The sequence below is a fragment of the Salmo salar genome, chromosome 23 (genome assembly GCF_965601325.2).
Source record: "Salmo salar chromosome 23, fSalSal1, whole genome shotgun sequence".
NCBI lineage: Eukaryota > Metazoa > Chordata > Actinopteri > Salmoniformes > Salmonidae > Salmo > Salmo salar.
The window spans coordinates 32,471,742-32,496,703 of NC_138313.1; the positions used below are offsets into that span (position 1 = coordinate 32,471,742).

Here is a 24,962-nt window from a genome sequence, read left to right on the forward strand (position 1 = left end):
GCCCTTAACCTTTCGACTCTGTCAATCACCACATCCTCATCGGCAGACTCAATAGCCTTGGTTTATGAAATGATTGCCTCGCCTGGTTCACCAACTACTTCTCCGATAGAGTTCAGTGTGTCAAATCCAAGGGCCTGTTGTCCGGGCATCTGGCAGTCTCTATGGGGGTGCCACAGGGTTCAATTCTTGGGCCGACTCTTTTCTCTGTATACATCAATGATGTCGCTCTTGCTGCTGGTGAGTCTCTGATCCACCTCTACGCAGACAACACCATTCTGTATACTTCTGGCCCTTCTTTGGACACTGTGTTAATTACCCTCCAGACGAGCTTCAATGTCATACAACTCTCCTTCCGTGGCCTCCAACTGCTCTTAAATACAAGTAAAACTAAACGCATGCTCTTCAACCGATCGCTGCCTGCACCTGCCCGCCCATCCAGCATCACTACTCTGGACGGTTCTGACTTAGAATATGTGGACAACTACAAATACCTAGGTGTCTGGTTAGACTGTAAACTCTCCTTCCAGACTCACATCAAACATCTCCAACCCAAAGTTAAATCTAGAATTGGCTTCCTATTTCGCAACAAAGCATCTTTCACTCATGCTGCCAAACATACCCTCGTAAAACTGACCATCCTACCGATCCTCGACTTAGGCGATGTCATTTACAAAATAGCCTCCAATACCCTACTCAATAAATTGGATGCAGTCTATCACAGTGCCATCTGTTTTGTCACCAAAGCTCCATATACTACCCACCACTGCGAACTGTACGCTCTCGTTGGCTGGCCCTCGTTTCATACTTGTTGCCAAACCCACTGGCTCCAGGTCATCTACAAGACCCTACTAGGTAAAGTTCCCCCTTATCTCAGCTAGCTGGTCACCATAGCAGCACCCACCTGTAGCACGCGCTCCAGCAGGTATATCTCTCTGGTCACCCCCAAAGCCAATTCCTCCTTCGGCCGCCTCTCCTTCCAGTTCTCTGCTGCCAATGACTGGAACAAACTACAAAAATCTCTAAAACTGGAAACACTTATCTCCCTCACTAGCTTTAAGCACCAGCTGTCAGAGCAGCTCACAGATTACTGCACCTGTACATAGCCCATCTATAATTTAGCCCAAACAACTACCTCTTCCCCTACTGTATTTATTTATTTTGCTCCTTTGCACCCCATTATTTATATTTCTACTTTGCACTTTCTTCCACTGCAAATCTACCATTCCAGTGTTTTACTTGCTATATTGTATTTACTTCGCCACCATGGCCTTTTTTGCCTTTACCTCCCTTATCTCACCTCCTTTGCTCACTTTGTATATAGACTTATTTTTCTACTATATTATTGACTGTATGTTTGTTTTACTCCATGTGTAACTCTGTGTTGTTGTATGTGTCGAACTGCTTGCTTTACCTTGACCAGGTCGCAATTGTAAATGAGAACTTGTTCTCAACTTGCCTACCTGGTTAAATAAAGGTGAAATAAAAAATAAATAACCAACAATGCGGTTTTAAGAAAATTAAGTGTTAAGTAAAAAAATCAAATTATTAAAGAGCAGCGGTAAAATAACATTAGCAAGGCTGTATACAGGGAGTACTGGCACAGAGTCAATGTGTGGGGGCACAGGTTAGTCGAGGTAGTTGAGGTAATATGTACATGTAGGAGTTAAAGTTAACAACACCTGTGCCTATATATCCTCCAAACACCGGCTTCTCGGGCATTATCACTTAAGTATACCACGGGTATGACAAGACCATTTATTTTTGCTGCTCTAATTATTTTGGTAAACAGTTTATAATAGCGTTGCTTTGTGCCCAAGAACAGCTCTTAGCCGTGGTATATTGGCCATATACCACACCTCCTCGGGCCTTATTTCTTAAGTAGAACATGAATTGCATCATTCAAGTCAAGTGTGTGTCCCCCAAAATTGATGGGTTTATTGATCCTCTCCCCATTCTCTGGAAGTCACCCTCAGGCTGCGTTTCAAACTCATAAATGACACACCCTCCTCCACTTACCCTCGCCTTATGCCCTTAGGGGAATCCCTGTGGCCATCTTTGTCATTGGTCCAAATGATCAGGGAAGTTGGCAATGCAAGCCCCTCAGCCCTCGTTTTTAGTCGGCTTTGCAAGTGTACAATTATGTTTACTCCTGGCCTGAAACTCCCCATAATTCAATTCACGATGATTGTACATCCGCTAAGAAAAGTCCACCAAAACTTAAAACCAACATTAATATGGAGAAGTCAACATACAAGCGTAAGTAAAAACAAATGTAAATAAGTTAGAAATAGTGCTACTAATGCACATGACGGCTCAAACATGTAATGATGTTTTTGTTCGTTTAGCTTTTTGGAAACGTTAACTTGCGCACATAACGTTTCCTGACATCACACTTATACATTGTAATTTTACATTTACCTGATATAGTAGGATGGCTAATATTCGATGTCTGCGGATGCGTGGTCTTCTAGCCAAGATATGAAATGCAATCATAATTGACTGTAGCGCATATAAAGCACCGACAAGCTACCGGTGGCTGAAAACACAATCGTTGCAGGCCGAACGAGGGATGAATTTCCGGACAAGGGCGGTCCATTTAAAATGAATTCCTTCCTCCCTTGCCCCGCAAGTGTAAACTCGTCAGACGTCATGGTACGTCATCAGAAGTGTACACTTAATTTGAGGACTGAGGGGAGAGGGTGTGTCTTTTAAGTGTTTGGAATGCTGCCACTCTCTACGGTCCAAACAGATGCATTCCAAACACTTAAAAGACACACCCTCGTCCACTTACCCTCGCCTTGTGCCCTTGGGAGAATCCCTGTCGCCATCTTGGAGGGTGATCCAAATGATTGGCCAAGCAAGGGAAGTTTGCAACGTAAGCCCCTCAGCCCTTGTTTTTAGTCGGCTTTGCGAGTGTACAATTATGTTAACTCCGGGGCCTGAAACTCCCCATAATTCAATTTGCTACGATTGTACATCTGCTAAGAAAAGTCCGCAAAAACTTAAAAACAACATCAATGGAGAAGTCAACATACAAGTGTAAGTTAAAACGAATGCAAAAAAGTTAGAAATTGTTCTACTAATGCACATGGCACAAACGTCTCGTAAAAATTCAATATGTTTTTGTTTGATTATCTTTTGGAAATTGTAGAATTAAAACATTTTCCTTCAGAAGTTTCAGCTAGGCAGGCTAACGTTAGTTAGCTAACTAATGGTAGCTATCATACTGTAGGCGTAAATTAATGATGATATATTTAATATAAGTAGACATGCACTCGTAATTGACTGTAGCGCATATAAAGCACCCACAAGCTACCTGTGGCTGAAAACACAATCATCGCGGTATGAACGATTTTATTTTTTATTAACAAATCAATACAGGAAGTACATGTGGGAACACAATTATATATAATATACAAAGGACAATTGGGCTGGGGGTACAATATCACATTACACAAGGACCTCAATTCGAACAGCTTTTTTGTTAAGAGTATTCCTTCCGCCCTCGCTCCTTGCCCTGCAAGCGTATACTCGTCAGACGTCATGACACGTCATCAGAAGTGTCCACTTAATTTGAGAGCTGAGGGGAGAGGGTGTGTCTTAGGTGTTTTGACGTCAAACCTGTGTTGGAAGAGTGGTATAGCAGGCAGCTGAGTCACGTGACAGAGTAGAGTTGTGCACGTCATGACAAGTGATGTGAGAACAACAAACTAACAGCGCTAGCTTATTTGACATATTTTTGGATACATGTGGCAACTCCTCTCTTGCTGCGAAAAACAAAATATGGTCATTGTTTCCAGGCCTTTTGATCGGGTTTTGAGTAGTCATTCGCTGGAGAATTTTGGTAGACCTGGCAACCCTACACCCAATGCGCCTTGTGTGTCTGTGTGAAAGGGCCGTTGTTACCATAACAACGTCTTCACCCTGGGCTCTGAGGTAGACTGAGAGGAACTGCAATTTGAACATGGTTGAGATTGTACTCGTAAATTGCGGTTTCTTTAGGTGATTTTACAGGTAGCTAGCTACTTCGCATGCTGATATTGACGTTAGTATTATTGTGTGTAGCTACGTTTGCTGACTAGTAGATACCTAGCTAACTAGACAGCCAGTCCAGAGAGAGCATTGCATTGTGGGTTTTGTAGTCGACTTGTCTGCAACAGATTTCCACAACGATTTTCACATGTTGCTACCAACCTTGTTATAATGACAAAATGAATAATTTGTCAACAAAAATATAGAGTTATTTAACATTGTAAATCATAGGAATTTGTGGTTTTGGGTGGATTGTTCCTTTAAGAACCTGGGTTGACTTTTTGAAATGTTTATTTAACCGTTATTTAACTAGGCAAGTCAGTTAAGAACAAATTCTTATTTACAATGACGGCCTAACCTGGACGACGCTGGGCCAATTGTGCACCACCCTATGGGACTCCCAATCACAGCCGGTTGTGATACAGCCTGGAATCGAACAAGGGTCTGTAGTGATGCCTCTATCACAGAGATGCAGTGCCTTAGACCGCTGTGCCACTTGGGAGACATCTCTCTGCCGGTCAGATGAAGAAGAATAAAAGTTACAGGCACCATTGTCTGTTATAAAACATGTATTGTGTAGCAATTACCATTACTGGGATGATCTAAAAACCCTTGTAATGACTTGGTAATTTTCTACAAAGTAAAGAATGGTCAATAATACACCAGAAAGACCATAATATATTATTTACTATTCCGATATTATTTACTATTCCGAAAAACATGTTATTTTGTGCCCTATTTTGATTCAATGAATACTTCTAGGCGGTAATCAGTGAGGCTGGTGGGAGGAGCTATTGGAGGACGGGCTCATTGTAATGCCTGGAATGGAATAGAGTCAAACGTGGTTTCCATATGTTTCGTACCGATCCAATAATCCATTCCAGCCAATACAATGAGCCCATCCTCCTGTAGCTCCTCCCACCAGCCTCCTCGGAAAATACACACTAGTGTTTTTAGGGCATTTTGAGCTATAAGGAGCCAACTCTGTAGTGGACCAACATAGAGATAAGCCTGGTTTATACCTAGTGCTTATGTAACAGTATAGCTTCCGGGTCTCTCCTCGCCCCTACCTGGGCTCGAACCAGGGACCCTCTGCACACATTGACAACAGCCACCCTCGAAGCATCGTTACCCATCACTCCACAAAAGCCGCGGCCCTTGCAGAGCAAGGGGAACAACTACTTCAAGGTCTCAGAGCGAGTGATGTCACCGATTGAAACACTATTAGCGCACACCCCGCTAACTAGCTAGCCATTTCACATCGGTTACACTTACATGCGTCCTTTGTCCAGATATTCTTTCAAAATAATGTATTTATTTATTTTAAGACACATATTGATGCAACATGTCAATGATTTTAGAGGGTGGGATAATGGTGATTTAAATGGTTTCACTGTCCAGATCTGTCTACACAATGTGTCTGGATATCTATCTTACAGGAGGTGGTCAGGAAGACCTGATCACAATCAGTTTAATGCATCCTTTAGTCATCTACACCTGTCTAAAAATGTGGGCACAATCAGAATGTGGACAGGATCAGGACAAAGGACACATGTTAGAACCAGGTATAAACGGTGCTATAGAGGCATGAGGCAAGTGAGACATTAGCTTCCTGAGTAGAGCAGTGATGTGTGGTGCCATGTGGGACCCCCAGGGAGATCTCTCCTAATCACTGTCACTCACCCACCGCTGTGGAAGTGTGTTCCTTCCCAGACCTCACCCAATGCTGTGGAAGAATTGGTGGAAGTGTGTTCCTTCCCAGACCTCACCCAATGCTGTGGAAGAATTGGTGGAAGTGTGTTCCTTCCCAGACATACGTGTTCCTGAGTAAACACACATCTGTCTCTCACTGAACCTCTCTGTCTGTCTCATACTGTCTGTGACTCCATTTAGTTTATTAATTCAACCATTTTAAAAAACAAGCACAGATAAAACTTGAAAAAGCCATACATGCACATAAATAAAATCAGAGGATAACACACAAAGTCTGGGACTTATTTCCATTGTGGTCCTCGAGACAAGATGGCTAGACAAGATCTAACACAGTATGGCAGTGCCTTATCAGTCTCTCTGTTTAAACTCAGTTTCACTCCCTTGTTTAAGACATGTAGCTGTGTGGAGCTGAGTGTTATTACACCTACTGATAATGACCAGGCTTTGGCAGGTCCACCTCTGGTCCACATCAGAGTTCATGGATGACACTGATTTGTAACAACTTTTTCCTTTTCTTCCTCTCTCTGTCTCTTTTCCCCTCCCGCTCTCCTTTCTTCTTATCACTCTCTCTCTGTCAGTCCAAGGAGTCCTCGTCTGTCCTGAGTTGTGACGTGTCACCGGATGATAAGTACATAGTGACTGGTTCTGGAGACAAGAAGGCCACCGTGTATGAGGTGGTCTACTGAGAACAGGAAATAAGTGTGTGTGTGTGTGTGTGTGTGTGTGGGGGGGGGGGGGGGGGTTACCTACTTCAGGACTACAGCAGGGCAGGTGGGGGCAGCTATGGCTCTTTTGTACAGTAGCAATGCTCTCCAGCTCCGGCTCCCAAAGGACCCTACAACAACACCCCCCTCATCTCAGCTAGCTGCACCTCCCAGCGTGTACACTACCACCATAGCCCTGAGGATGAGGCAGGGTAGAAAGAGGGAGAGATGCGTAGAGCGCAAGAGAGAGGGAGAGTAAGATGGAGGGAGAGAGCGAGAGATAACAAGAGAAGGAAGAGGAGAGGGAGAAAAGGAGGGTAATTAGTGTTTTCTGATTAAGAGCTCAGCAGAAGGGAAACCCCAGAGGAGGAGCGCGCCACTCTGGGAGCTGCAGCGAGGAGCACTGATACCAGACAATCGATTCATTAGTCAGACAGTGGAACCCTTAATGATGCCAACGCTGCGCCACAGCTCCCCAGCCAGGGGTGTCAGGAGCTTGGGAGAGCTATCACCGTGAGCCAGGCTGGAGAAGTGCTGGAGCTCTGCCCCAGAGATATACACACACACAGCCCTGCACCCAATTAAATATTCATAGCAGCGCTCCCCATCTCACTCCCCTAATATCTATTTTACTTTTGTCTCACAAAGGCCGCGTTTAATGAGGAGCAGAGTCAATCTGAGTCTCAGCGGGCCCCTGTGCCACAAACACTAAACAGACAGGAGCAACACTGGGCTACGCTGTTCATCTTCATGCTTACCAATGGCTTGTTCTCCTGACACCACTCACCCTTTAATGCTCATTTAACTTCCCTGTTTAATACTACATGCTTCAACTTGTAGCAAATAAGGAAATTGATGATATCCACGTATATTGCAAAACCCTGCTTCGATAGAACTTGTCACGGAGCTTAATGTGTACATTTGTTTTAAGTCACGCTCAAGCTACTTGAATAGTTGTTGCTTTATGTTTTAAGAGGGTGCTGTGTTTGCCTACGTCTGTACGTTGGCCTTGGAGAGCAAAATGAAGCGATACACTACACGACCTAGTGACACGACCTAGTGACACGACCCACGACCTAGTGACACGACCTAGTGACACGACCTAGTGACACAAGTGGGTGAGGGAAATATGTCCTTTTGTTTTTCTTTTTTTATCTATCTGATGTGTCCTTCTCCTTGGTGATGGTGACAGGCATTGGACTGTACTACCCTTTTCACAACACCACAAGGGCCCTAAAACTGGGCTACCATTTTGGGGAAGGCTTGTTCCGATTCCTGTTTTTGTTCCCGTTTCAAGCAGAAGTAATAACTGTACTTATGTAGGTTCTCAGTCATTAGTGTGTAATGCTATTTCAGTGTTTCTGTTCAGTCTGTAGTCAATCAGTATACAGCAGCAGGTGTTAGGTCATGTCGCTGTGTTGGGGAAAGGTGAAGAGACATTGGGAAGTGTACAGTATATGGTGCCTGCCTCACCACCCCACTCATTGCCTGTCAACAATAGACAGTCTCTCTCAATTCAAAATCACATTTTATTGGTCACATACACATATTTAGCAGATGCTATTGCGGGTGAGTGTCTCAGCTCACTGACCACGTTTACATGTGTACTTGTATTCCGGATTGTAGCTCATATCCCGCTTAAGGTCTTATTTGGGATCAGTTATTTACATGCACCTTTGATATCCCTATCGTGAGAATCCCTGTAACCATGAATAAACATAATATTCCTCATTTTAAGTTCATATGGGTTAAATGGAATAGTAACTGAATATGGACACTGACTGTAGGTCTATAACCACACATGTAGTGTAATAGAATATTAACTCCTGCTGAATTATGCATTTCTTGCAGTAAAATTATACAATTAATGTAAATTGTCAGGAACTAGAGTGAGAAAAATGCGTTTTATCTTTGACACTTATGCAAGCAGACAGTATTTCAACCACATGAAAATATGCACCCAAGACAAACAAGTCTTTTTAGAAATGTGTTTCATCATTTGATCAGCTTTTCATTTCCTTAAAACCAGTCAAACTGATCACATTTGGACATTTTCCACTGTTTGAATTATTGCATTTTCTCCCCGGTCCCTAACGAAACAGACAACTTTACCGGTGTTCATTCTATTGATGTAAGACATTCTGGTGCGTACTACTTTTAGTCTTCTCGGGCAACAAGTTATGACAGAAGAGAAGCTGCATGAATCTAACTAGTTGGCAAATGGCTTACCGAATGTTGGAAATTATAATCTGGCCTACTAAATGTCCGAAATTTGTCAAAATAAGGGTGAAAGTAGTCACTAAGCTATACGGTCCAGTACGGAGTCGAGGAAAAATTCATTATGGAAATATTATGGTAGCCTACTTTTTGAAGTGATTTGTTTGACAATCAGATGAAAACATCACCCAACACCCATGATATTCGAAACGGGATAAGATGTTTATATGCCACAGTATCCCGTCAAAGATTAGCACATCCCAGGCATCTTATCTGGTTCTCTCATAACCGGGATACAAGCTTTTTCAGGTTATTGTAAAACATATCCCGTTATATGCGTCAACTTAGAAACAGAATACTTAAGTATCCAGAATATCGGGATATTGGTGTGCATGTAAACGTGGTCACTGTCAGTAAAACCTCCACAGCCCCTGCTTTCTCTGTTACGACAGTTAATGACTTTTGTTTTAAGTGCTCGATTCAAGCCGTAGCGCGATTGAAATTTAAGGGTCATCTTCGATTGAGCCGACATATGCAGTGTTTACCGTTAATGAAGTCTCCTTGAAAATGGGAACATTTAAATTTCTACTGCACTGTAGCACAGCTCTTCAGCGCTACGGATTGAATAGTGCTCTTATTTAATGACTTAAAGCCAATGAACTTTTAAAAAAATGCATTGTTTTCCTTCCTAACGAATTTTCCATGTGTTCTACAAGAAATACGACTGGAAAAATAAAGTGTTCATCTTTTAAGTGCCTGCTGAGTATTCATTTTTCTTATTGAATGCAGTTTTGAATGTTGGATACATGCAGTACAGTATGAAAACACCAAGAACCATACAAAATAGTTTATTGGTCTCATTACATCACCTAGATCTACTCTTGCCCACATCATTCCCCCAGCGTCTTTCACCTAGCCCACAGGTCCATTCCTTGGCCAGTACACACCGGCTCCCCATCTAGAGAGAATACCTCCATCATCCCATAAATCACCAGCTCCTCCAGGTAAATGTCTAGGCCAGGGCCACTTCATCCCACTCCTAATGAGAGTCCATTATAAAGACATGGCCCTGGGGGGGCCTCCATGACATCGCTGCTATACTCTTCAGACCATTCAGATTTACAGGGGGCACACAGTAGCTTTGAACACATTGTGTTATTATCCATCTGTACTCAGGCAGAACTCCCCCCTGCTGGAACATATCCACCTTTGGAAATGAGCCCTACTCATGGTTGAGGATTCTGTTCTGAGCAAAGCTGTACTATAGAGAGCGAATACACAGGGTGTGTGTAGGGAAGGGTTGAGAGGACACTGAAGTTAGAGGCAGGTCCTCCTCAGCCACACTTCCAGTTAAGGACACAATGAGACAATGACATTAAAAGCAGCAGACATTCAGCCAGGCTCATATCAAAGCTCCCACTAAGCTGTGTGGTTGCAGACACCTTTCCAGACCCATCAGTCCCGTATGGTGGTTAGTCACAGTCCTGCTTCTCTTGGGAATATGCACTTAAAAGAGATACTCAACTACAATGTACAAACATCATACAATTTAGTTTTTCCATTTCTTTTTCTCCTCGGCTCTAAGCAAATCCGACCCACGAATGTCCTTTTTTTTTGCCTTTAGAGAGCTTTATTTACAGTTGATATATACTGAGTTCAAAGGTCAAGATGCAGTAGTGAAAATACCTGTCTATGTGCCCTAACAAATACAATAGAAAACATGTAATTGTTGAGTGTTGATGTAAGTAGCCATTTCCCTGAAATTGCAGAATACTGTGAACACATTTTAGTTTTGTATTCTGGATAGTGTTCTGTCCTTTTATCATGTATTACAATACAATCATATTGCTGCTGAATCTAACCACCTTTAGCCATTGGAATCTCACAGCAAACTGTCTGTCCGCCATGCCATCTGCTAGATGAGTACAGACAGACAGTGATACGAACAGAGACTGGGTAAGGCTACACACAAAACTGTGGTCACCCACCCACACCCCTCCGTCCAGTACCCCCCTCTAGCACTCACAACCCCCTTATCTCCCTCTGTGCACACACCATGGTCCTACTGCTCATCATGAATTCTAAGGCTAAAAAAATATGTTTTTTCATTTTGTAAAAAAAAAAAAGGTGGGGGAAAAAACAGGTCTTTGGAGGAATCCCACGGTTTGTGTCGCTAGACTACCAGCTTTTTCTGAGCATTTTTTTTTTTTTAAGGTCAAAGTTCCAGATATCCGACTTCACCCTCATCTGCATCCTTTACAAAAGTCAATAAAACAAAGTACAATGTGTCTCTGGTCTCCACGACGCCCACCACTCTCTTTACAGTCATTGGTGCGCCAAGGGAGCCTCACCCCCACTTTATCCAGTCAGAGTGCTCCCTCCTCAGTAGATGACTTCGTACACAGTGGCCTTCTTGTCACCCGAGCCTGTCACAATGAACTGGTCATCAGGGGAGATGTCACAGCTGAGCACAGAAGACGACTCCTTTGACTGGAGAAACAAACATTTAAAAAAAGACTCCAGTTACACACACAAGCCATATTCACAGAGACAATATCATTACAAAAAAGTGATTTATATAATAAATAGTATAAATCCAACAAATGCACTTGAAATAAACTTTGTCACTAGAGAAATTCTAAGACACAAACCAGAAGTAAATCAAAGTGGGGACCTACTTGGAATATGCTTGATCCATAGGGTGTCCGCCATGCATTCAGAAGGTTATCTTTGCCTGTGCTCACAAACCATTTACCTGCAGAACCAAAGACACACACACACACACACACAATGGGAGATGGGCAGAGGAGATGCAGCATGACAGAGGGATGGCTAGTTTATTGCATACCGGGAGAAAGAGAAAGGGACTTCTGCTTTGTGAGCTACAGTCATTTCAGGCTAACCCTACCTATTCAAAAGAGTATCTTAAATAAGTCCCCCTCCCTTTTTCTTATTTTCCTAGCAGCCTTTTGCTCATTGATACTTTACTGAAGGAAAAATGTACTTACTATGACTGAGATATGTGGTTGTCCCTAGCTAGCTTAAGATGAATGCACTAATTGTGTGTCGCTCTGGATAAGAGTCTGCTAAATTACTAAAATGTTATTTTGTCCTCAAGATGACACAAGAAAACATTTGAATGGAACAATTAGCAGTGTGGTACGTACCACAGTAGGCAAACTTGAGGGAGAGCACACAGCTCTCGTGGAGATGCAGCTGGTACTTGTCTGGTTTGGAGACATGCAGCACTTCTACATTACTGCTCTCCATACCCACTGCCAGCCACTCTCCTGTAGGACAGTAGCCCAGAGAAAAGATCTGGAGGGAGGGAGAGGATGAGAGAGAGAGAACTAGCTCATTACGTGACTGAATGGAGCGACAGGTCTTGTATATTAGGCTGTGGATACAGTTTGACAAAGAAAAATACATGTTTAGAACTGATAATTGATCACATGGTGCAAGAATGAACGCAATTAATTGATTAGCGAATGTTATCGATGGACACAGCTTTGTAGAACCAAAACAAACACGCCTCTGCTCAACACTCGAACAATTCATTTGGGGGGGCTGCTGCAGTTCAAACGATATTGTGCTAATCTCCCTCGCGGCAGTCAAGCCGAAAGCATTCCGCCAAAAGTCATTCACAATCTAGTCCTTTGTGGCCACAACTAGACCTCGTTTCAAAGCCATCAATAAATAATCGTATGTACATTGATACTTATAAAAGCGTGCTTCAAACAAATGACAGCTACAATAAGCCTCCAACAGTGAACTAGAAGCTTGTAGAATCATGATTCCAGTTTTAAGTTCGCCGGTAGGGGGGTCCTGTGTGCTCTGGGCATTACTGAATCAAATTAAATGAGTCGAAAGATTGGAGTCAGTAAAAAGATCCAAACTTCCAATCACTACTGAGAGCCGCTACATAGGCAGCGGAGTGGGCAGCGGTACATCAACAAAAAAAATAAATACTGCACATGCGCATAAATCTCCATATTTAGCTACAGCAAATCGGGTTCCAGAAAATCCGGAAATGCAGCCACTCCATATATATTAACAAGTGAAGTACAGTACAGGGGCCATATCCACATAACACGATTCCTAAAACCTTTTCGGAGATGCTAAGACTAAAAACACTCAAAGCTCAGAGTAGGCTTTAGGATGATAAGACACTGAGCCAGGAGTAAAATCAACACAGGTTTATCTCAGCTGGTAATCACAACAGTTACTGCAAAGAAAAGATAGTGATGACGCTCATTGACATTGTTGCAAATGGGGAATAACCAATTGCAATAAGGCATCGCCAGCTCTGAACTCTATAGCACGTTTCAAAACATACATAAGTCTTCCAGGTCCCCAAACCGTCACTCTACCACCACCATACTTGACCGTTGGTACGAGGTTCTTACTGTGGAATGCAGCGTTTGGTTTTTAGCAGACATAAATGGGACCCATGTCGTCCAAAACACTGACTCAAGTTTGCCAGGAAGCACCTGGATGACCATCAAGACTCCTAGAAGAATGTTCTATGAACAGACGATTCAAAATGTTTACTTTTTGGATCCAGCGTTGTGGTAGTGTGATTTGGGGATGCTTTTCTGCCTCAGGACATGGACAACTTGCCATCCTTGAAAGAACCATGAATTATGCTCTGTATCAGAGAATTGATACAGAGTAGAATTCATGGTTAAGCTGAAGCACAGCTGGGTCATGCAGCAAGACAACGATTCAACACACAAAAGCAAGTCTACATCAGAATGGCTGAAAAGAAACCTGGAATTGCCTAGTCAAAGTCCAGACCTAAACCTGATTGAAATGTTGTGGCAGGACCTGAAACAAGTAGGTCATACTCGAAAACCCACAAATGTCACTGAGTTAAAGCAGTTCTGCATGGAAGTGTGGACCAAAATTCCTCCATTGTAATGTGAGAGACTGATGAACTATAGGAAGCGTTTGATTGCAGTCATTGCAGCTAAAAGGTAGCACAACCAGTTATTGAGTGTAAAGAGGCAATTACTTTTTCACACAAAGGTGTTGCATAACTTTGTTTATTAAATAAATGAAAAAGTGTCAACAGGTAATTTTTTCACCCAGGTACCCTTTATCTAATATTAAGTTTTAGTTGAAGAGCAATTCATATCCAAAATATGTAAAAATAGAAAATAAAGGGGCCAAATACTTTCACGCCACTGTATGTTAGTATGCATAAAACATTTTTAACTAACGGATGGTTGTTAAAAAGTGGAATTTTTATAATATTACCATTATATTAACACACAACTAAATTGCTTTGGCACAGTAGGCATCAAGTCACTTGCCGATAATGTAATATAAATAATTTGAAAGGTCTAGAATTTTCATCGAACACAATCAAATTGAACAAAGTTTAAAAAAAATTACAATGTGAAATTGCGCTCCAAAAGGATAACTTCAAATAACACATACGTAGTTTAATTAAATAATCGAAAAGAAGCTGTATTATTTATTAGTCCTATGGTTCTAAGTATTTAGGCATATCTTGTGAAATCATTGTCTAAAGCACAAGAGATAAGTCTACTGTTGTACACAGACCTAGATTGTATATGGATTGATCATAAAGAAATATCAAAACACTCAACAACTCCAAAGCAGTTGGATGTGGCGCAGGAACCACTGACTCACTGCATTTTTCTATTATCAAGACACCTGCTGGTAACTTAACTGTTTAGGACAGCTCATGAGGTGTCCTAAATACATGTCGACAAGGTGGGACTGTTATGACTAAGGAGGCTTCATGCAGAGATTTTATTTTCACCCATAAAAGTAGGGGTAAAATGTATATTCTCAATATATTCTTCAAACCAATTTTCTACTCTGAGACACTGTGAATACTGGCCATGATCTAGTCTCAGCTGGTGTCAGTACCTGTGAGGTGAAGTCGTGCTGCTGCAGCTGTCGTCCCTCTCTCAGGTCCCAGCAGCGTACTGTGTTGTCCAGCCCCCCCGTCCACAGTTTGGTCCCATCGTTGGAGATGTCAATACAGCTGGCCCCGTCAGTGTGGCCCTGGAATTGCCTGGGGAGCACAGAAATACAATCAACATCAACCCAGAGCCATTCAGATGTGATCCATAGTCATCTAGCCCACTGCCCTGCTCTCTTCCCCTCTACCCTTCTCCCCTCCTCTCCACTCTCCTGCCCTACCCTCTCACTCTACTCTTATGCGCTCTCCTCTTCCTCTATTGCTCTCTCCTCATCTACTCTCCTGTCCTGACCTACCCTCCTCCTCCTCTCCTGCCTGATCCCTCCTCATCCACTCTCCTGCCCTACCCCCCTCCTCCTCCTCCTCCTCTCCTGCCTGATCCCTCCTCCTCCTCTCCTTTCTTCCCCAGCCCTACCCTCCTCTCCAGCCCTACACTAACCTTCTCCTCCTCTCCAGCCCTACACTACCCTCCTCCTCCTCTCCAGCCCTACACTACCCTCCTCCTCCTCTCCAGCCCTACACTACCCTCCTCCTCTCCAGCCCTACACTACCCTCCTCCTCCTCTCCAGCCCTACACTACCCTCCTCCTCCTCCTCTCCAGCCCTACACTACCCTCCTCCTCCTCCTCTCCAGCCCTACACTACCCTCCTCCTCCTCCTCTCCAGCCCTACACTACCCTCCCCTCCTCCTCTCCAGCCCTACACTACCCTCCTCCTCCTCTCCAGCCCTACACTACCCTCCTCCTCCTCTCCAGCCCTACACTACCCTCCTCCTCCTCTCCGGCCCTACACTACCCTCCTCCTCCTCTCCGGCCCTACACTACCCTCCTTCTCCTCCTCCTCTCCGGCCCTACACTACCCTCCTTCTCCTCCTCTCCGGCCCTACACTACCCTCCTTCTCCTCCTCTCCGGGCCCTACACTACCCTCCTTCTCCTCCTCTCCAGCCCTACACTACCCTCCTTCTCCTCCTCTCCGGCCCTACACTACCCTCCTTCTCCTCCTCTCCAGCCCTACCCTACCCTCCTCCTCCTCCTCTCCAGCCCTACCCTACCCTCCTCCTCCTCCTCTCCAGCCCTACCCTACCCTCCTCCTCCTCCTCCTCTCCTCCAGCCCTGCCCTACCCTCCTCTTCTGCCCAGGGTCTGGTTGTGCTGGTCCCATACCACAATATTTCCCCCCTCTCCTAACCTCATCTTCCTCTTTATCCCCCTCTCGTTCTCCTCTCCTTACCTAACCAGGGTCTGGTTGTGCAGGTCCCAGACTACAATGTTTCCGTCGCTGCAGCAGGAGAAGCAGACCTTGTTGTCGGGGGAGATGGCCAGAGCGTAGCAGGCCGGGGCAGAAGACGTTAACTCCGCCTTGATGCGGGGAGTGGGTGTGGCCAAGTCCCAGATTGACAGTGTGCTGGCCTCGCCTCCAACAATGAGGGTCCGCCCATCAGGGAGGAGTTTGCATGAGCGGATGTAGTTATCCCTATTCTGAATGGGTAACAGAGAAAAAAACTCCAGTGATTATAGGGTGCAAATGTGACTGTGTGAGGTGGGCAACATAAAATTCACAACTATTAATAATATGACCGCATCAGAATGAAGTCCTCTAAGGATTGCAGCCACAGCAGTACCACCAGAGTAAAACATTACCACCCAGTAACATTTCCCTTCAAGACAACTTGGTACATACATTTTTCATATACACTGTAAAGCATAATAAAAAAATGCCTATCACTAAGTTGTCCTTACATGACCACTGTTTGAGTGAGTCCTTCCTTTGCTATCTCTTTTGTGTCAGTGCGTTTGTGACTATGCAGAGTGTGTGTGTGTCCACTCACCAGACAGTCGAGCTGGGCCATGGCACTCTTGCTGCCAGGCTGGCTGATGTCCCACACCTTGACACAGCCCTTGCCGCCAGTGTAGACGTGGCGTGTGGAGGTGCTGATGGTGACGGCACACACCACCTCTCCATGGTTCAGAGTGTGGATCTGCCGGGCGTGCCGTGGGATGCCCGGGCCCAGCAGGGCGTCCGGAGGGAAAGGCACCGGCTGCATCTGTCCATCCGCACTTACATGGAAAGAGTAGGCACTGGTGAGAGAGAGAGAGAGGAGGTAAACAGAGGGAGGAGAAGAACAAAAACATTACTGTGTACACTACCGGTCAAATTCTAGAACACCTACTCAATCAAGGGTTTTTCTTTATTTTTATTATTTTTTACATTGTAGAATAATAGTGAAGACATCAAAACTATGAAATCTTGTAGTAAACAATCGTTTTTAAGAAAATTAAATGTATATTTTAATTTGTCAAATTTCCTTAATGCGTTTGAGCCCATCAGTTGTGTTGTGACAAGGTAGGGGGGTATACAGAAGATGGCCCTATTTGGTAAAAGACCAAGTCCATATTATGGCAAGAACAGCTCAAATAAGCAAAGAGAAACGACAGTCCATCATTACTTTAAGACATGAAGGTCATACAATACGGAAAATGTCAAGTGCAGTCGCAAAAACCATCAAGTGCTATGATGAAACTGTCTCTCATGAGGACCGCCACAGGAATGGAAGACCCAGAGTTACCTCTGCTGCAGAGGATAAGTTCATTAGAGTTACCAGCCTCAGAAATTGCAGCCCAAATAAATGCTTCACAGAGTTCAAGTAACAGACACATCAACTGTTCAGAGGAGACTGTATGAATCAGGCCTTCATGGTCAAATTGCTGCAAAGAAACCACTACTAAAAGACATCAATAAGAAGGAGAGACTTGCTTGGGCCAAGAAACATGAGCAATAGACCGGTAGAAATCCATCCTTTGGTCTAGAGTCCAAATTTGAGATTTTTGGTTTCAACCGCCGTGTCTTTGAGACGCGGTGTGGGTGAACGGATGATCTCCGCATGTGTATTTCATACTGTAAAACATGGAGGTGGTGTGGGGGTGCTTCGCTGGTGACACCGTCTGTGATTTATTTAGAATTCAAGGCACACTTAACCAGCATGGCTACCACAGCATTCTGCACAGATAGACCATCCCATCTGGTTTGGGCTTAGTGGGACTATCATTTGTTTTTCAACAAGACAATGACCCAACACACCTCCAGGCTGTGTAAGGGCTATTTTACCAAGAAGGAGAGCGATGGAGTGCTGCATCAGATGACCTGGCCTCCACAATCCCCCCGACCTCAACCAAATTGAGATGGTTTGGGATGAGTCGGACCGCAGAGTGAAGGAAAAGCAGCCAACAAGTGCTCAGCATATGTGGGAACTCCTTCAAGACTGTTGGAAAAGCATTCCAGGTGAAGCTGGTTGAGAGAATGCCAAGAGTGTGCAAAGCTGTCAAGGCAAAGGGTGGCTATTTGAAAAATCGAAAACATATTCTGTTTAACCCTTTTTTGGTTACTACATAATTCCATGTGTTATTTCATAGTTCTGATGTCTTCACTATTATTCTACAATGTAGAAAATAGTAAAATAAAGAAAAACCCTTGAATGAGTAAGTGTTCTAAAACCTTTGGCCAGTAGTGTGTTTTATTGTCACATACACAAGCTAGGCGCAGTGAAATGTGCTGCTCTGCAGTAGTTGTTCATTTAAAAAAAAAAAAGTCCAATGCAGTCATCTTTATTTAATTAAGTACCTTACTATGATTGTTTTCAATTAAAATTGGCAAAAAGAAACAAAAATAGCTTCTTAGCAAATAGCAATTTCGCAAGCAAGAATTTTACTAGGACTGTCTGGGAGTGGTCTGAGTGGGGAGGCGAAATATCTAAACTAGCTGTTGGCAGAGGTTTGGAACTCTACTTGGTCTATTAACTCATTTACCACCTGGTGATGTCACCTGGCAGACCAAAACAGGCAAACATTTCAGTCAGTCTTTCAAACAGCTCTTACACTAAAAGGGCATCATCTCAATTTGCATAATATTATTCCTAGAGGTTGGACCAAATCACTATTATTCAAGTCACAAGGTCAGAGTCTCAAATCGTGTCCCAAGTAGAACGAGTCCAGTCAAGACCAAGTCGTGCATTCTAAGAATAGAATCAAGACAAGTTTTAAGCCAAGTCTCAAGTCAAGCAAAAATGCAAAAAATGCTTTACATACAATGACTTGTTCAACTACAAATCTGTCTATTTGTTGAAGCTACCAGAAAGGCCTTTTCAGTATTTTGTCTAACACATTTTGATATGTAAGAATTAAGTTTAATAACAAATTCAAGCTTCATAAGTAAATGATAAATCTACCATAGACCTACCATAAGACCAGTAGCTAGGCTTATGCTAGTAATTGTTGATTGAGCTCCATTGCTGGTGAGCTTGCAAAGTAACCAGTTAATATTGTCACCAAACAATATTTGGAGCTAGATATGTCAATCTTTTCTTCCTACAATTTGACGTTTGCGCTGCACCTGATCCTATAGCTGTCCTAAACGTTTTGACCCACGACCCCCCCATGCACACGAGTGCACATAATCACTGCGCAAACATCGCCTGTCATTAGAGACATAAATGGCAAAGCATTTTCAAAACGCAAGACACAGAAATACAAATCCGGTTGTAAAATGCAGTTTTATCTGAAAGTCATTCATGTTAGCAGCCAATATTAACTAGGGATATCATTTCACTTCTCTGTCCAGAGCAAGCAGAATCATAATGCCTAACTGTATGCAGTGGAGGTAGCAGGATAGGGTGGAAAACATGGTCTGTCAGTGCCTCGTGCCATCACTTGAGGGCCGCCTGCCCGCAGAATGCTCGTTGCCAACTGGGTAGACCCTCTTCCTCACAAATAACATAATTAATTCACCAGAATATCATTTACATTTACATTTTAGTCATTTAGCAGACGCTCTTATCCAGAGCGACTTACAGTAGTGAATGCATACATTTCATACATTTTTCCCCCGTACTATATGTTACATCTTCGTCCCATAATATTGAAGGCAGTGCGATGTTACAGCCATCTTTAGACATAACGTTAGCCAGTAGCCACCTGAAATATGAAAATGATCAATGAAAATGCCAGGTAGCCTATTATTGTTCTTGCAAAGATGCGTCTGTAGTAGATTTCTAAACTGTATTTTATATGAATAATATAAAACGTAGGCCTACTCTGTTTTTGCCAGGGAAAAGTAAGCAAGAGCTTTCTGGTCACTAATCTCTGGGTATGCGTGCTCGACTATGGGTGCCTATGCTGATGACTGGTCAACAATCAAGACATGCAATTTTTGGGTTCTGAAACACAGAAGAGATGTTTGAGACAATTTAGTGCAATACAGTAGGCCTATATTAGAAATCAGATCAAATGGACAAAGATATATAGAAAATACAAAATGGTAGCATATTAAAATATATGAAAAATATATTTTTTTTCCCATTCAATTTCACACTCGTTACCCCCCAAAACCATCTCACTTTGAGAACTGCACTACCTACCCTGACATGTGTTGATTAACAGTTAGCTGGTCCAATCAGAGCGCAGAGTTTGCGTTTCACTAGAAAATCTATGCAAGTCGATGGAGCAGCTACTGTCTCTGGCTGCGTGGAGAGTAATCAACATAGACACCGTGCCACAAAATGAGTGACAAAACCTGCCCAGATAATTTCAAGTCATCAGTCTCAAGTCAAAGCCGAGTCTTGAGGCTCCAAGTCAAGTCATTTTATTTGCCATCATGTCGAGTCTCAAGTCAAATTTGCAATTGGAGTCAGAATAGAGTCCAAGTCATGCAACTGAGTCCACGCCGCTGATTATTCCAACCTCAGTGTGAAAATATATATATATAAAACACAGGAAAATAATTTTTTTGGACTGCACTGGGCCTTTAACAAGGCTGAAGCTTGAGGTTACCCTCAAAACAATAAAAGCCTACAATAGCAACAAACGAGTATGAAGACATAACAGTAAAATTGTGCTGTGGTCAGAGAATAAGAGGGCGTGATGACCGTATAAGTGGCTGTGGTAAGCAGAGGCTGAGAGAACAGAGAACAGCACTCACGGTTTCCCAGAGGCAGCGGACTGCAGGCTGGCGGGTAACCCTGGGACCCTCATGTGGGGGTGAGGAGACTCATAGCCCACCTGGAGGACAGGGACAAAATGTTAGCTCAGGCATCTGACAAAACAGTTACAACTCACACTCCCAAAAAGCCTTCTCAAAACCACATAGCAGAAATGTACTGCTTTCCCACAGTGAATAATAAGTCCATAACATGAAGAGATATAACTGGTTTATGAGGTCATATAATTTCATTTTCAATAAAAGCCTACTCAGTGTGCAAGTACACAGATACAGTTGAAGTCAGAAGTTTACATACACTTAGGTTGGAGTTAATAAAACTTGTTCTTCAACCACTCCACAAATCTTTTGTTGAACAAACTATAGGTTTTGACAAGTCGGTTAGGACATCTACTTTGTGCATGACACAAGTAATTTTTCTAACAATTGTTTACAGATTATTTCACTGTATCACAATTCCAGTGGGTCAGAAGTTTACATACACTAAGTTGACTGTGCCTTTAAACAGCTTGGACAATTCCAGAAAATGATGTCATGGCTTTAGAAGCTTCTCGCAGGCTAAGTGACATCATTTGAGTCCATTGGAGGTGTACCTGTGGATGTATTTCAAGGCCGACCTTCCAACTCAGTGCCTCTTGGCTGATATCTTTTGATTTCCCCATGATGTCAAGCAAAGACCTCAGAAAAAAAATTGTAGACCTCCAAAAGTCTGGTTCATCCTTGGGATCAATTTCCAAACACCTGAAGGTACCACGTGCATCTGTACAAACAATAGTATGGAAGTATAAACACTATGGGACCACGCAGCCGTCATTCCGCTCAGGAAGGAGACGCGTTCTGTCTCCTAGAGATGAACGTGTTTTGGTGCGAAAAGTGCAAATCAATCCCAGAACAACAGCAAAGGACCTTGTGAAGATGGAGGAAACAGGTAAAGAAGTATATATATACAGAAAAACGAGTCCTATATCGACATAACCTGAAAGACCGCTCAGCAAGTAAGAAGCCACTGCTCCAAAACCACCATAAAAAAAAGCCAGACTACGGTTTGCAACTGCACATGGGGACAAAGATCGTACCTTTTGGAGAAATGTCCTCTGGTCTGATGAAACAAAAATAGAACTGTTTGGCCATAATGACCATCGTTATGTTTGGAGGAAAAAGGGGGAGGCTTGCAAGCCAAAGAACACAATCCCAACGGTGAAGCACGGGGTTGGCAGCATCATGTTGTGGGGGTGCTTTGCTGCAGGAGGGACTGGTGCACTTCACAAAATAGATGGCATCATGAGGCAGGAAAATGATGTGGATATATTGAAGCAACATCTCAAAACATCAGTCAGGAAGTTAAAGCTTGGTCGCAAATGGGTCTTCCAAATGGACAATGACCTCAAGCTTACTTCCAAAATTGTGACAAAATGGCTTAAGGACAACAAAGTCAAGGTATTGGAGTGGCCATTACAAAGCCCTGACCTCAATCCTACAGAAAATTTGTGGGCAGAACTGAAAAAGCATGTGCGAGCAAGGGGCCTACAAACCTGACTCAGTTACACCAGCTCTGTCAGGAGGAATGGGACAAAATTCACCCAACTTATTGTGGGAAGCTTGTGGAAGGCTACCCGAAACGTTTGACCCAAGTTAAACAATTTAAAGGCAATGGTACAAAATACTAATTGAGTGTATGTAAACTTCTGACCCACTGGGAATGTGATGAAAGAAATAAAGGCTGAAATAAATCACTATACTATTATTCTGACATTTCACATTCTTAAAATAAAGTGGTGATCCTAACTGACCTAAGAGCAGGGAATTTTTTCTAGGATTACATGTCAGGAATTGTGAAAAACTGAGTTTAAATGTATTTGGCTAAGGTGTTTGTAAACTTCCGACTTCAACTGTGTGTGTGCGTGTGTGTGTGTGTATATATATTCCGTTTCCCTCTCGCTCTCTTTCCGTTTACCTCCCCTCCATCACTACCCCATCCCTCTCTCACCACTGGTGATCGTCCATATCCGGCTGCAGCGGCGGCGGCTGCAGAGCCGTTCATCTGGGGCGAGACCAGGTGGAGCCCCGCCCCATAGGCTGCCGCTGCCCCCGCCAGCTCCCCATTCACCCCTGGAGGGGGCAGGCTAAATGCCCCGGGGGGATACGCTCCCTGCACCGCCAAAGGGTTCCTCAGACCCAGAGCTGATGGGGAGAGAAAAGATTAGATTAAGAATCGGGGTCCTCCCGAGTGGCGCAGCGGTCTAAGGCGTCACTACAAACCCGGGTTCGATCCCGGCCTCTATCACAACCGGCCGTGATTGGGAGTCCCATTGGGCGGCACTCAATTGGCCCAGCGTCATCCGGGTTAGGGGAGGGTTTGGCCGGGTGGGGGAGGAGGCTTCACGTGGGTCATCGCACTCTACCGGCTCCTTGTGGTGGGCCGGGTGCCTGCAGGCGGACCTCGGCCATCAGTTGAACGGTGTTTCCTCCGACACATTGGTGCGGCTGGCTTCCGGGTTAAGCTGGCGGGTGTTAAGGAGTGCGGCTAGGCGGGTCATGTTTCAGAGGACACATGACTCCACCTTCGCCTCTCCCGAGCCCGGTGGGGAGTTGCAGCGATGAGACAAGACTAACTACCAATTGGATACCACCAAATTGGGGAGAAAAACAAGGTAAAAAATAAAATAAAATGATTTAAAAGATTAAGAATCGATAAAGCGACAAAGGAAATTAACCTTCAAAAGCTAGAATCCGGGCCTCCCGAATGGTGCAATGGTCTAAAGGCACTGCATCGCAGTTGCTAGCTGTGCCACTAGAGGTCCTGGTTCGAGTCCAGGCTCTGTCGCAGCCGGCCGTGACCGGGAGACCCATGGGATGGCGCACAATTGGCGCAGGGTCGTCCGGGTTAGGGGAGGGTTTGGCCGGCAGGGATGTCCTTGTCCCATCGTGCTCTAGCGACTCCTGTGGCGGGCCAGGCGCTGACACGGTCACCAGGTGTCCTCCAACACATTGGTGTGGCTGGCTACCGGGTTACGCGGGCATTGTGTCAAGAGGCAGTGCGGCTTGGTTGGGTCCTGTTTCGGAGGACACATGGCTCTTGACCGTCGCCTCTCCCGAGTCCATATGGGAGTTGCAGCAATGAGACTGTAACTTCCAATTGGATACCATAAAATTGGAGAGAAAAGTAATAATAAAATATAAAAAAAGCTAGAATCCAACAGAGACTAGTAGCTGATGTTTACCTTAGAACTATGAATACAGAGATGGAGGAGACACCAAGACAAGTTTGTATTGCTTTGTTCCAATAATCAACTACAACAAAAAAGTGTCAGCACCTATACGTGTGGCTCAGTTGGTAGAGCATGGCGCTTGCAACGCCAGGTTTGTGGGTACGATTCCCATGGGGGGACCAGTATGAAAAGGTATGCACTTAGTCTGTCTGGATAAGAGCCTCTGCTAAATGACTAAAATGTAAATCTATATTACATCAGGTTGAATTGATCCAGTTGCATTTTTCTATCCTCATTCTATTACCCATCTTGGGTGTATTCATTTTCTTGGGAAAGGACATGATTACCATTCCCATTAGTGTGGCTGATAGAGTTAACACTGTTAGATAAGACAGAGACCCTGTGTAAACAGCCAGCCTGGGAGCCAGCTCTGATCCTCTACGCAGGATTCCACATCAAACAGGCTCAAACGCATAGCTCTCTGCCACAGCAGCGAGAACATCACAAGAGCACTACTGCACTCTGCTGGCTGGTCTGCCACACAGCAGTGTGGAGCCACTTGACTACTGAATGGGAGCTGCTGGGAGGGGAGATTGATGCATTGCAATAGACTGACACAGCATAATTATGAAAGTGTCAGAGTCCGTCACCTCTCAAACTCCCAGCTGAAAATCCACAACTCTCACAAACACATCAGGTAACCCATGTCAAGGGCATTTTGTATAGCTCAGCTGGTTGTAACATGGCTTACCATTTTGATTCATGCATGGACTCAAATACTGAATGCAGATGGAAACTGTAGGCTGCTTCAGATAAAATCTGATAATCAATGATCAAGGCTGATATTAAAAAAACCTATTGAAAACTTCAGTACACATGTGATCCATGATGTTGTTGGTTTTACCCAGAGGGTCAACGCCAGGTTTGCCAGGGACGGGCCGGAACTGTGGGGGTGCACTGGGGCCGGGGGTGGACGAGTCCTGGGAACTGTGGGGGGTGCCTGGCTTCATACCTGGGGTACTGGACTTCTCCCTCTGAGACAGAGACAGAGAGACAGAGAGAGTGAGACAGAGCGAGAGGGAAGTAGAGAGAGCGAGATGGGGAGAGGAGGAGGGAGGTAAAGATTGAAAAGTGTGAAAGAGAA

The 24,962-nt window shown here is 44.1% G+C and overlaps 2 protein-coding genes across 9 annotated transcripts in view; one reads left to right on the top strand and one right to left on the bottom strand.

The window, feature by feature from the left end:
- Nucleotides 1–9,418, top strand: part of LOC106584409 (transducin-like enhancer protein 4) — an 83,952-nt gene extending 74,534 nt beyond the window's left edge. For both annotated transcript variants that reach the window (XM_014169700.3, XM_082968063.1), the window contains exon 20: nt 6,324–9,418. In XM_014169700.3, coding sequence (XP_014025175.1) covers nt 6,324–6,431 — 108 coding nt within the window. In that variant the 3' untranslated portion in view covers nt 6,432–9,418. The remainder of the gene's footprint in view (nt 1–6,323) is intronic.
- Nucleotides 9,419–9,498: 80 nt separating this feature from the next.
- tle2a (TLE family member 2, transcriptional corepressor a) overlaps nt 9,499–24,962 on the bottom strand; it is a 46,632-nt gene continuing 31,168 nt past the window's right edge. For 4 of the 7 annotated variants that reach the window (XM_082968058.1, XM_082968060.1, XM_014169698.3 and 1 more), the window contains 9 exons: nt 24,693–24,852; nt 22,597–22,790; nt 20,592–20,671; nt 16,450–16,699; nt 15,852–16,099; nt 14,568–14,715; nt 11,834–11,984; nt 11,345–11,421; nt 9,499–11,156 (listed from right to left, as the gene is read on the bottom strand). In XM_082968058.1, the coding sequence (XP_082824184.1) occupies nt 11,049–11,156; nt 11,345–11,421; nt 11,834–11,984; nt 14,568–14,715; nt 15,852–16,099; nt 16,450–16,699; nt 20,592–20,671; nt 22,597–22,790; nt 24,693–24,852 (1,416 nt within the window). In that variant the 3' untranslated portion in view covers nt 9,499–11,048. The remainder of the gene's footprint in view (nt 11,157–11,344; nt 11,422–11,833; nt 11,985–14,567; nt 14,716–15,851; nt 16,100–16,449; nt 16,700–20,591; nt 20,672–22,596; nt 22,791–24,692; nt 24,853–24,962) is intronic. The other 3 variants (XM_082968062.1, XM_082968061.1, XM_082968059.1) reach the window with 1 other exon arrangement.